Below are 13,454 nucleotides of genomic sequence, written 5' to 3'. Positions count from 1 at the left end.
ACCGACGGTTACCAACGGACTTCGAAGCTGCTCATCATTGTCTGTGGTAAGTGATAGTAGGGCTGGGCGATAAATCGCACAATATGTTATGCGCATCTAATCAGTAAAGCCGGTTCCTTGATTAGCAGTAAATCACCTTCACCTGCTTTCAGATGGAGCGGCATTTACTACAAAGAGCCGTAGTTCACTGACAAGCTGAGCCAAATCGCGTTAATATCGAGGACATAACGATAGCGATATTTAATGCGATATGGCTCAGCTGGTCAGTTAACTACGGCTCTTCGTCACGACAAAATCTCCCGTGTTAAACTAACACACCTGGGGGTGTATATGAGTCCACACTCAAGAGTGTTAAAGTTAATGAGATAATTGTGTTCATGCGACGAACAACCGTATAAGTCCAAAAAAACAAAAATTGAGATAACCATGTGATTTGAATGTGTGTGCGTCACTTTGTATACAGAATCACTTTGGGGGGGTGTTCGCGCGACCAAAACTCTGTATTTTAAATTTTAAAATAGTCTCACGCGGAAGAACCGTTTATGTCCACTAACGAAAAATGGAGACGCCGGTTGTTTTCATGTCCGCTGCGGACATTAAAAGGCAAAACCTCGGCAAAAAAAGGAGAACGAACATAAATGAATGGAAGGACAGAGCGAGGAAGTCTTTGAGGGACGCTGGGAAACCATACGTGAACCGGAGAGGAGAGCAAAAACGAGGAAAAGATCCACCGAAAGAGGTGAGTGAAAGAACCGTATACAAAGTATCTACCTAACTTTAGCGGTGACAGAGGGGCGTGTAGGCTCTACTGGGCGTCATCTACAGTTCATTTAGCTCACTCTGTTTAACTGATCAAGTCATGAATGGGTCGAAATGAATGCTGTAGGCTACTCCTTATAACCAGGGATAAATTAATTGCAACGTTTTAGCTGCGTTTGATGTCCCTAATGTTAGATAGCCAGATATTGTTAGCTGGCTAGCCAGTTACTTTGTAACGTAACTTTAGCTGGTCACAGCCAGGTGTAACTGGGCGTCTAACGTTACTAATGTTCATACATCTCAGACTGTTTAGCGAATCAAGTCATGAATGGGTGACTTAAAATGAAATGAAATCGAAATGAAAGCTGAGAAAATTAGAATTTGATTGCATTATGTTTTCACTGAAATCGGTAAAAAAAAAATAGTAACTGACATGTTTAAAATATTTTGATATCATTTTTGAATCCCCTGTTACCATTAATGTAACACTCTGTTTTGTAATATTGTATGCTATGCTTTGTTTGTTACTTGTTATTAAATAATAAAAAAAATGTAATAATAAAATAATGCATTTACACATTACACATGTAAGCTGTTCTAGTTAGTAAATCTTAACAGCTGCTAAGAGCTCTAGTGTTCTAAAGCTAAAAAACAGTAATATGATTTTGTTTCTGTTAAGGGCAAGATGTGCAAGGAGACGTGTCCCAGGCAGTGTTCAAGCCTAACAGAACAAAGAAAAATGCAGCTCTTCACAGAGTTTTATGCTGTCTCTTATGAGAGGCAGCAGGCTATCATTCTCTCTGGTTTGGAGCAGGTAGGCTAACTTAAGCAATTCATAACCATATCATGTCAACTGTATGCAATGCATTATAATGTTGGCCCATGAAATAACCAGTGAATTAAATATTACTAGGGATGAGCGAGTACAGCATTATCTGTATCTGTATCTGTTAACCATATGAATTATCTGTATCTGTATCTGTACTCGGACTGGGCGGGGCCTAAACCCGGAAGTGGGTCGGGTCGTCTTGAAATGGGCGGGGCTTTAAACGGTATGTTATTTTAAGCATGCAATTCATGTGGGTTGATCTGAAATTGCTAAATTTATGGCTGATAAGAAATAAAACTATTTACATGACAGCATCAGCATTGAGCTTCAGATCAATGGTTTTGATCACGATAACAAACGAACTACAGAACAAGTGTTGCAACAATGAATACAACACAACCCAGATAGCAACAAAGTCTGGGCCGAGTCTGGCTTATATTCGGCACTTCTGGCTTAATTCTGGCACTGTTTTTTTCACACTCTTGTGTCAAACAGTACTAGGCTAAGCTCTGGCTGGAGTCTGGCTAACCAAAAGAAACAAATCAAATTGTATCTGTTTGGCTAAGCTTTGGCTTGAGTTCGGTCTGCCAGAATAAGGAAATTTTTGGCTGAGATCTGGTTGGGTTTTGGTTGGCTGAGCAAATAACAGACCTCATGAAAGTGCTGTACTGTAAAATAGCCGTGTAAGATGTGGTGTTAAATTGGTTCATATTTTAGACATAATTATAATGCAACCTCATAAATAGGGTTAATTTTGTTAAAAATAATAAAATGAAATAAGTTTGTTATAGACCTAGTTAAAAATACATATAGATATGTATGCAAATAGTTCTCTTTTACACATAAGTAGGCAGGTTTTAAGGAAAGAAGCCTTGATTATTCTATTGGCAAGATTATTTTAATGGGGGGGTTAAGGAGGTGATAATGTGCAGATTGCAGAATGGAAAAAAAGATGTTTGCAAAATGACTGAAGACAAATGGTTCAGTCTGCAGCATAGACAAAAGATTGAATGGAACTGAAAGAGTACTTTGTGGTTATCCAAATGGTAATCAATATGCCACACACACACACAAAAATTCACTTTTTGGGGAATTTATTAGGTAGCCTACAGATGTACTACAAAAACCCATGGTTAAACTATGATTTTTTGAAGCAAAAACCACCCATGCTTTGAGTTTTCACAATTCCTCAATAAAAAAATTATATAATCTCCATAAAATAGCCTATACATAGCCTATTGTAAGTATTTGGAGAAGAAACATTTATGTTCTCCACGTAAACCATTGAAATCGGTTAAATAAAACGTTCTGTTTTTAAAAATCTCCGGGAAACTTGCGTGTTTTTAGAGCAGTGTGAGCAAACCACGCGGCAGTCGATGCGACGTCTGTGGCTGCTGATACAATCTGGTTTGCAATGCATCATGGAAATTGTAGTTGATTTACATGTACAGTGTTAAATCCGCTTTGCAAAAAGACTACTTTTCCCAGAATGCACCCAGTGACACCATCCCGCCTACCAGAGGATCCGGAAGTTGCGTAGCAGCTATTCAGCAACTCAACGCAGTCGCGGTGAAATTCAAATAACTAAGTTAGTTGTTCTAACTTCGACAATCACGCTGTGTTGGTTTTATCTTTTGAAGTTTTAATACATGATCAAGGTAAGTTTATAGTTTTTCACTATCTTAACACGTGGATTTTAATCTATAGCGCATTACTAGATACGATTTTTGGGGGGTTTGTGTGGTTGGATTTTATGTGTTTTTATGTTGGAGAGGAAATAGAATTGATGTTTGAATTCTGTTTTTCATTGAAAATTAACATTATAGTGAAGAACATCGGAAGCTGCTTCTTGCTGAACAACAGCTGATCTTTCTGAGGCCACCAAAACGGAAAATAAAGTAAGATTGATTATTTTTTAACGTTAATTCATTAACATAGACCTTTCTTACAGGTCCTTATATATTTGTGCAGTTTAACACATTATAATGCACATTTCTTTTTGAATTGCAAAAAGGGAATTTGTCACTGAATAGTCTTTACATGACCATACCACACTTTCTTAATCAAATTTAGTAATCATTAAAAAAATTTACCTTTCCTAAAGATGAAACAGGCGACTAATGGATGAAAATGACACCGATGAGGAGGCTACTGCAGCCATGGCAAGTAGAGAAGTTCACAAGACCTCACAGAACATCGCAGGCAACAGGATTTAACTTTACAGTCTCACAGACAGGCAATACAGTCACCATGGCATCATGAAACACCCAGACCACAGAGAAAAAGCCTCTCAAGTGATGACCGATTAATAAGATGTAAGATTTCATTTAGTATTTTTCATCACATATTCACTGTTAGTGTAAGGATACTATAGCATGTGTCATAGCAGTGGTGGTGTGGCATGCATGACACATTTACACTTTTGCTTTACTGTTTGTATGAATTTAATGTATTGCTTGGTTTCTGTTGCTTTTTAGTACGGTGGCTGAGAGGTCTCAACATTCTGCAACAGAAGAAAATGGATGCAAACAGAAAAAAACCCCTGTAAAATAAGAACATCTTTATCACATATGCTAAAACACAACCAAATACATAAATGCTCTCCAAATGTCCGACCAACAAATATCTACTCGACAATGGTGTTCATTGTTTTTATTTTTATTATTATTTATTGTTTGCATTGTATTTGCAGCATGTGTGTTGTGAAACTGATGTCTTGACTTGCTGGTGTTTTTCTTGTTTGCATGTTTTCTTCTGTTGCAGGACTTTGAGATCTCTCGGCCAACATATTTTTGTTAATTTTTGTATCTCATTATTTAAGAATGCCACATACACATTTTTGTAACATTTTAATTTATTGCTGTCTTTTTATTATTCTTGTAATGTGAATTATAGTTATATTTTGTTTTGTCTTACTCTAGTATTGGCTTGTATTTTGTTGTTTATCCTTTTATCTGGCTGAGATTTTCTTCCCTTCTCAATAAAATATTGTTCTTTGCATTTCTGTAGTGTCATTTTTTTTTTTATTATACCTTGTTTTACACAGGAATAATTTCTGGTTCAGTTTTGGGGACTCTGGTATAATATTGGCCCAGTTATGGCTGTTTTCTGCAGCTTCTGGATAAGATGTGGCTGAGTTCTGGCCTAAAGGTGGTGGCAGTTTGGCTTTTGTCTGGCTGACATATGGGGAGTACGGCGTTGTTTTGGCCCAGTTCTGGGTAATATCTGGGTACACTGCAAAGCTCTGGGCGAGTTTTGGTTTGCTCACGGCTTTGATCTGGTTGACTTACGGCAAACAGCACTTGGGCCAACCTTGGCCCGTAATTCCATGCGGTATGTGGGCCAAAATCTCAGCCGAAATTAAGCCAGATCCGGCCCAAGGCCAATTTGCTATCTGGGAAGTGGCTGCAATTATGAAGTAAAATGTAATGAACAAGAGTTTTCATCTCAACTACGGCTGGGTGATATGGACCAAAAGTTATATCCCGCTATATTTAGGCTGAATTTCGATATACAAAATATATCCAGATATTTTTTCTGCAAAGTGAGAGCAAATGTTCAGTCAAAGCCAAATATGACATGTCACAAGTAGTTTTATTGAAACTTGAACATTTGCCAAACCAAATGAATAAATAATAAACAGGTTTCTTCACCTTAGGGCTGCATGATTAGCTATGACAAAAATCTTCATTGCAGATTATTCCCTTGGAATTGTAATTGTGATTTATTAATTGGTTTATTTATTTTGTTAATACAACGTTGGTATGAGCCATTACAGTCATTTAAAAAAATATAAAAAATAACACAAAGAAAAATAGGGGCATTACGGGGTTAATATAGAAACGACAGTTACTATGGTGAATAGTGAATACACAGTACTAACAAGAACTGTTTATGAAACATGAAAACTGCTCTGGTGAATAGAATGAAAATCATAACTGCATTGCTTTTATTTCGTGTAATTTACAACGTAACAGTGTTGCATGCTCGTATAGTTTCTTTTGCACTTTATATACAGAGGCGATCCAGCGCGCGCCGCCGCATTTGCGCTTGCAATTGAGTGTGCGCTACGTCTAACGTTACAGTATAACGGGCGGCTGACAGGACAGAAAGTCCGTTTTGCTGAGGTGAAAGACTTTATTTCATTACATAACATAACATGCTTTAATCAAGCACGCAAAGTGGAAAAGGAGTGGCTGGGGCGCGGGGAGCAGTGCAGAGAGCTCTGGGTCAGCACTCAGCAGCTTGCTTGGAGCAAGGATCACAGCGCAAACCTGAATAGCCTATCGATATGCAATATGGTCTAATTACATATCACATTTAAAAAATATATATATTCTTTATATTGATATATCGCTCAGCCTTAATCTCAACATAACTTTTTTTTTTTATCCGAGCACAGATATTTACTCGTATTACTCGTATAATATTCGTACTCGACAAAAGTGCTTTATCCGTACCGGATACTCGTTTTAGCCGAGTATCCGGCTCAACTCTAAATATTACTGTATACCTTAAATTCACTAAGACTGCACATGTGCCTGATCACTGTAAATGTTACATTTTGTGAGGATGGATGAATGATGATCGGCATCAAGTAGGCCACCAAGTGCATTGCAGACCACAGCACTTTGGTGCCCTAAAAGGCATACACATGGCTTATTCATTATCCTTACCAAAGCCTACTCACATACTTAAAGGGATACCTCCACGTTTTCCCTATTTAAATACACTTACACGAGTAGTGTAACACGACCTAGGACGGTGACACACAATAAAATATTGCGCTTTTCTAAGTGTGTAAAGTGCATAACTATATTGTATGGCGGAATACCACAGCAAGTGCTTGGGAGAAATTCGACTCGACGCATATATATCCCCCAGGGATAATATCATCACTCTGGAGAGTTTAATATGAAAAACCGGGGAGTATCCCTTTAATGACCTTAATTTGACAGCTCTACATGACGGCTAGCCTGCTACGCTATGGTAAATGTATTTTTACTTCATGTCTTTTTACTTCTAGCACAAGGTGAGTCGCAGACGACCACGTGGGCCTGACACTGAGATTACTAAGAGGAAGTACACCTTCAAGTACCATGTGCAACAAGGAGGCCAAAGACTTGCTGTTTGTAAGCTCACATTTATGTCAGTCTTTCAACTGACCAACAGTCGCCTACAGGCAAGTTTTATATAGCTTAGTGTTTTACTTTTGTTAATTTTTTTATTATGCATTAATTAGATACATTGTCCATAACATATTTATTTAAAGTTACTTATCTTTGAAAAGGTTATTCAAGAAAAGTTAGGCAGTCAGTCAGAGTCAGAGGGAACAGATCAGGTAGCTAAAGTCAGGTCTCCATTAGAGGACTTCAGAGGAAAACATAAGAACAGGTGAGTAAAAAAAAAAAATCATGAAGGACCTCATGCTCTCGTCCTCATATTTTTTTAAAGCTGCACCATTGTCAGCATCTGTTGCCTTACAACATTCCCTGGTCTAATGGTACACTGGCATTATAGGGTGTCGGGTGCCTTGCCACCTTATAACGCCAGCGTGCACGTACCGTAGTGGTTAGGATTCAGCTCACTGTTGTTGCCCAGTCAGGAAACAAATTTTTGCACTTTGAGATTGATATCAGAGGCAAAGTGCTATGCAAATGTAATGTATGATTAATTTTTGTATCTTTACAGCATGTGGATTTTTTAGGGATACTTTAGATCTGGAAAGATTAATGTGTATTTAAAATTGGTCATTTATGTAGTAGAAATGTGAAATTATGTTTGAATTTGGAGCTTTCTAGACTGAGAAAAGCCAGAAAATGTATTTTTGATTTATGGGGATGAAAGACAACAACTCCCAAATTGTAATGCTAAAACATACATCAATCTATCACATATTTAGCAATCACACAAACACTACATTCAGATTCACAAATCGTAATAAATTCAGTTTGATTGAAACAAAAGGTGTGCATGTAAACAATGACGGTTTTTGCTTCATCAGAGGATTTTTTCCAGACAAAAAATAGATAAATCTCTCATCTCAGGGGTATATGAGGGAGGAAAGCATGGTAATTCAAAATACTAAAAAGAATTCGGTTATCTAATGATCCAAAGCTTAATGCTAAATCCTGAAATATCGCTTTAATGACTGTATGTGAAAAACAATATCCTGTAGTTTAGAGGAAAGTTAAGAATTATGCATTTATTGTCACAGAAACAATGTAATTGTGCAAAACAGACCAGCATAGTTTATTATATTTCCCTTGTTCATGAGTTGTGTTTATTTTTTAGGCCTCATAGCATTCATCCTGCAGTGAGAGAGGGGATAAGAGAGCATATTTTGAGCTTCCCACGCCAACCGAACCACTACTCACGAATGAAGGGAGATGTGGAGAGGGAATACCTGAGCCCTGATTTAAACCTGCTCCGCATGTTCCGCCTGTACAAGGAAAAGAATCCAACATCCACTGCAAAGTTCTGGCTCTATAGGGACATCTTCAAGCAGCAGAACGTCAGTTTTGGGCAGCCAAGAAGTGACACTTGTGCTAAATGTGATGCCCTGTTCTCAAAATTAACAGCTGCTACATCAGATGGAGAAAGGTTGAAGATCGCAGCCGAGAGTGAGCTTCACCACCGGAAAGCTGAAAAAGCGTACACACAGTTGCAGGCTGACACAGAGTGGGCCAAAGCCAATGATGACTGCCATGTCATTTGTATCGACATGCAGGGGGTAGTGTTCACACCAAACCTGACACACTCCAACGTGTACTATCAACGACAGCTGGCCAACTACAACCTCTGTATCCAAGAGATGGGCACTGACGATCCTCCTACAATGTGCCTTTGGCATGAGGGCATCGCTCACAGACGTTCCATCGAGGTGGCAAGCTGCCTTTTAAAGTGGGCAGAAACCTCTTTCACCCCCCTAGTCCAGGCAAAGGAACGGAAGCTCATCGTCTATAGTGACCGATGCTGTGGGCAAAACAATAACTGGCGAGTGCTAAACCTGATGGCCCTGCTCGTATCTAGAGGCTACTTCAGTCAGATGGAGCAGAAGTTCATGGTGTCTGGTCACTCCTTCCTTCCCTGTGACCGTTCCTTTGCCACGTTGGACAAGAGGCGCAAGGTATCCACACTCCACACCCCCAGCGATGTAGCCGAGATGATCCGTGGAGCCAGGCAGCAGCATCCATTTAAAGTAATTGAAATGAAATGTGCAGACTTCAGGCAGCTCCCTGATGCAACATTAAAGCGTCCACCTGGCTTCCTAATTACATCCATGATGTGGTTGAAAGTGACAGGTAAAAAACTAAAGTTTTTCTGAGATTAACAGTGTTGGGGATATGTGCATGAAAGAAGAATCTTTAGTGAATTTCTTGTTGAATCATGATTTCAGCTGCTGATCCATGGTGTGTCCAGACAAAAGAGAGCCACAGCATCTACGAGGGATGGAAGACCTGGCTGATCACCAAACAGAGGAAGAATCATCCACCTCCAGCTCCCTTGTTCTCCACCACGTATGCTCGTGCTTACGAGGACCCTCTGCCCATCAAGAAGGAGAAGCACCGTGACCTAATGAAAATGCTTGCCTACATGCCAGTGGGGGCCCAAGCATTTTATGAGGCATTAGAATGTGAAGAGTAGTCTGGGATGTGTTGTGCAGGGTAAGGTGGGTGTGGCGAACAGGACGAGAGATGTGAGAGAACGATGCAAGGCCAGTGGTGCGAGTGTTAATGAACGCCACCTGTGAGACACACCGGTCTCGCATCTCTCAACGTTGTCACTCCTCCTTTATGCTTCCGCTCCTCCGTGAGAGATGCGAGACCAGTGCATCTCACAGATGTCACTCATTAACATTCGCACCACCGGCCTTGCACCGTTCTCTCACGGCCCTCTGCCTCATTCTATTCGCCACAGTGGGGTATATTGTGTATATTGTGTAAAAGTAATCATAATAGTAGCTTATCTTGTATGTCTTATCTTATGTTGTATAATAGGAATATATAGGTATTTATTTATTTATTAAATGAATTAATGGGCTGATTATTTCTGAAATGTATTATAAAAGTTAAAAGGAACAAAAAAGCAAGATGTATAAACTTGCATATACTGGAACATAGCATGGAATGTTGATAATGTATTGTAAATATGTATTGTTTACCATTATTACTGTTGTTTATTGTTTGTATGTATTGTTGATTGTATGTATGGTTTATTGTTTGTACTGACGTTTATTTTATGTGCTATGAGTAGGCCTATGTATTGGTTCATTGTTTGTACTGTATTGTCCGTATTTTTGTTCTGTGATTTACGTTGACAAAAAATAAAAGAAATTGAAAGAAAGAAATGCTTAATATTTTCTTTAAGGTTCTGTTACTGTATTAAATCTAAGTTAAAGGAATCAAATCTCCAGTGGTTTAAAGTGATATGATAAATTGGACTTATACTGTTCTTCCACATTAACTGGACATATACTGTTCTTCCACATTTCAGAAATGTAAACTACTCTAACTTTTTATTTTTATGATTGATACTAAAAAATCTTATCTCATTAGAATTGTGAAGCTTTTGTTGTCTATCTTCAAGTTAAAAAATAATAATAATATAATATTCAGAGTCCAAATAAAAAATAAAAAAAAAACGTTATTATTCAAAATGTGAAAAAATGGACTTATATGGTTCTTGGTCTCAAGCCCTCAATTAACACACTAATCTCAGCAATGGTGACAAACAGATCACCTCTGAACATAAGCTCATTATTTATTCATGCAGCAATGCATGATAGGAGCCATGAATGAGTTTTGATTGGTGGTACCAAGAATGCAATGCAACATGCTTTATAACTGTTACCACTGTTGAGATTCACAGGTTAATTATTGATGTCTGTGTGTCTTAACATTGTAGAGAAGTAAAAAATTGTATAGAAATTATTTTGAATATTCTGTAGATGTTGAGAGTATTATGCTGCACAAGGTCACTGCTGCTATAATTAATAAAGTAAACTTTACTCAGAAATTAGAATTTATATGAATTCAGTCATTCAGGTCAAATGATTGTGCATTAATGATTATGTTAAAACACAACCTTCCCCATCAGATCACCTTTTCTATTTGTTCATCTGGCTGTTATAACTCATGTACAGCAGCCAAACAAAATGTAGAGTTAATGTTTTAAGGGTCAAGAGCCCAGCTAAACCAAACACTAATCTCCATAATGGTGACTTTCCATTTTTCTCCTTCAGAGATTCTGCTTGTTAACATCAGGTGTCTTCAATGATGCTCAATCATCACTCAATTATTCACTTAATTATCTCATTAACTTTTACACTGCTTCAGTGTTCATTTAACACTCTGCTCAGAGTTTATATAATTATCACTTCTCGGTGTTAATTTAACACTCTCAGTGTTAATTTAAAGGGTTAGTTCACCCAAAAATGAAAATTAAGTCATTAATTACTCACCCCCATGCTGTTCCAACCCCGTAAGACCTTTGTTCGTCTTCGGAACACAAATAAAGATATTTTTGATTGAATCTGAGAGCTAGATCACTCTTCCATATAGGCTTCCTAAGGGACTGGCTCTTGACGGCCCATAAAGTCATTAAAGAAAAGGTTTAAATATTTAATGTGCCTACAGCGGCTCAATTATAAGTTTATCAAGCGACGAGACTACTTTTTGTGCGAAAAAAACATAAATAACGACTTTATTCCACCATTCCATTACTTCCTTATGGGCACATGCGCGAGAACTGAGACGAGGACGTTTTCATTTGTCTACTTCTTGTTACCGGCTGCTCACCGCTTAGGAGTTTTACCTTATGATTGGCCATTAATGGTGACACTTGATGTTAATAAGAAGAATCATTGAAGGAAAGAGAAACAACAAGAACAGAAAAAACAGAAACTCAAGAACTACTGACTTCGATCCTTTACACATCATTGCACTTATTATTACCACTGTGACTTTATTTCTGTCATACATCTACAAAAGTTATTGAGATTCAACAGAATTTAGACGGCAATGTTTTATGGTATTTTTCATTTCAAGCCACCATTATGGTGGTCAGTGTTTGCTGTAGTTGGGCTCTTGACCCTTTTCACGTATTTTTGTTAGTTTTTCTCTGATTGCTCCAACATTGTGTTTGTAAAGCACATTTGTTATTGCCTGAGTAAACCTGTTAACAATATGTTGTGATGATGTTATCAACATGTTGTGACCTGATTGACTGATGTCATTCAGATTCTAAATCTTTGATAATATGAGTGATGTTGTGTTTTAACATTGGTGATTGTAGCCCTGAGTTTCTACAGTTTGAGATCCAACAGCAATGTGAACAAGTTTGAAAATTCACTTGAGCTCTTGTGTTTATACACAAACATCAGGAATCAGCGTATGAATCACAACAATGGTGAAAATAAACAAACTAGTGACACACAGATCAACCCTGAACATCACAAATTAAGCTATTACAGTCACAACAAAACAATAGCAAAATAAATCACAAACAGGAAAAACAATGAAAATTACTGGACAATTCAGCTGCATAATTTATTCATACTGCAATGCATTGTGGGAGCCATGGATGCATTTTGATTGGTGGCTCCCATCATGTACTGCAACATGAATCTATTGTGTGATTGTCACCATTCTGGAGATTCATATGTAGATTCTTGATATCTGTGTGGGATTTTAAAACCTTCAGAATAGTAAAGCACTGTTGGAATTAGCTACTGTAATGTGCAGGCAAGGGCTTTGAGGCTTTGCTGTGGGGCCTTTAGAACTTCCCCAGTTCCTGCACTACTCATTGAAATGGGAGAAATGCCCTTTTGGTTAGGACGTATTAACTTAGGGTTACAGTACTGGGTAAAACTTAGTGGGTGTAATCATACCTTCCCAGCAAGGTGTCTGTTACAAGAGGTTGCTCGAGCTAATAGATATAATACATTTTTTGACATAGTAAATCAGAGGGCAGGGAAGATGAGTATGGATCAAGGAGGTATTTTAGAGCACACAAGCTGGTTACTGTAGTGAAGTTTTTATCCTTCCACGCAACAGACCAGGAGACTCTTGAGGTATCTTTCACGCAGACGTTCTTTATTGCGTAGCTGTAGTCATCTCAAGGATAGTCTAACTATGGGAAAACATTCCCTTACAATTTATACATTTAGAGGGGAGGAGTTTACATTGTGGGGGGGAGAAACTGAAACAAAAGCAAATGTATATGATTCAACAGGCATCTCAGTTCATCAGCATAGCAGTTTTCTGTGCCTTGAGATGCTAATCTGGAGGAGTTAGATTGAGGAGGAGTCTCTTGAAACAAAGCTAATGTAAATAATTCAGCAGATTACCAGAGACGCTAATCTAATCAGTCTGACCAGCGTGGTCACACTTTTACCATTACAAAAGCAAAGCTAAATCTTGAACTTAATGGTCAGGAAGCGCATAAAGACAAAAGCTAATGTGTGACTGTCACAGACTAGAAGGACACAGATGGATGAGTGTAAACCAGGTTTATTGACACAGGTGATATGGTAGACAGCAGGTGAGTAGATAATGGATAAAGTTCAGAAATGGATCGGGAAACAGTCTGATGATGTATATCTTATCTTGAGCAGGACTGGAAGATGGAGAGCTGAGGCAGCGGACAGATGAGCAGCGGAAGACCGGGGACCAGGAGCGGATGAGGAGCAGACAGGACGAAAGTAAGCGGGTAAGTATTTCTCAAAGCCAGGTAGTAGAGTAGCGGGAGTCTGTAGCCGATGTGTCGACGAGACCAGACGGTGAGTGACTGTGAGGAGTGAGTTTATAAAGGGAGGATGATTGGGACGGTGATTGATGCGGGCAGGTGACGGTGATTAGAAGGC

General features: G+C 38.5%; 1 protein-coding gene and 1 long non-coding RNA gene across 2 annotated transcripts; both read left to right on the top strand.

Moving 5' to 3' along the window:
* The first annotated feature begins 2,629 nt into the window (after positions 1 to 2,629).
* LOC120460896 (uncharacterized) lies at positions 2,630 to 4,588 on the top strand. The gene is made up of 4 exons (XR_016146339.1): positions 2,630 to 3,246; positions 3,415 to 3,486; positions 3,693 to 3,903; positions 4,066 to 4,588. It is a non-coding gene; the product is annotated as an uncharacterized LOC120460896 (long non-coding RNA).
* A 2,241-nt stretch (positions 4,589 to 6,829) lies between these two features.
* On the top strand, positions 6,830 to 9,311 carry LOC148997393 (uncharacterized). The gene is made up of 2 exons (XM_089132550.1): positions 6,830 to 8,892; positions 8,988 to 9,311. Exons 1-2 carry the CDS (start codon positions 7,788 to 7,790, stop codon positions 9,233 to 9,235), a joined length of 1,353 nt encoding a protein of 450 aa, XP_088988676.1. The 5' UTR covers positions 6,830 to 7,787; the 3' UTR covers positions 9,236 to 9,311.
* The last annotated feature ends 4,143 nt before the right edge of the window (positions 9,312 to 13,454 follow it).

Source organism: Pimephales promelas, chromosome 2 (assembly GCF_988280905.1).
Source record: "Pimephales promelas chromosome 2, fPimPro1.hap1.1, whole genome shotgun sequence".
Classification (NCBI taxonomy): Eukaryota; Metazoa; Chordata; class Actinopteri; order Cypriniformes; family Leuciscidae; genus Pimephales; species Pimephales promelas.
This window is presented reverse-complemented; position numbering and strand designations above follow the sequence as displayed.

Excerpts from the sequence above, each read along its gene's own strand:
- LOC148997393 (XM_089132550.1), top strand. The coding sequence starts at position 7,788 with ATGCATTTATTGTCACAGAAACAATGTAATTGTGCAAAACAGACCAGC. Across the intron at positions 8,893-8,987 it reads GATGTGGTTGAAAGTGACAG|CTGCTGATCCATGGTGTGTC; the intron begins GTAAAAAACTAA and ends TCATGATTTCAG.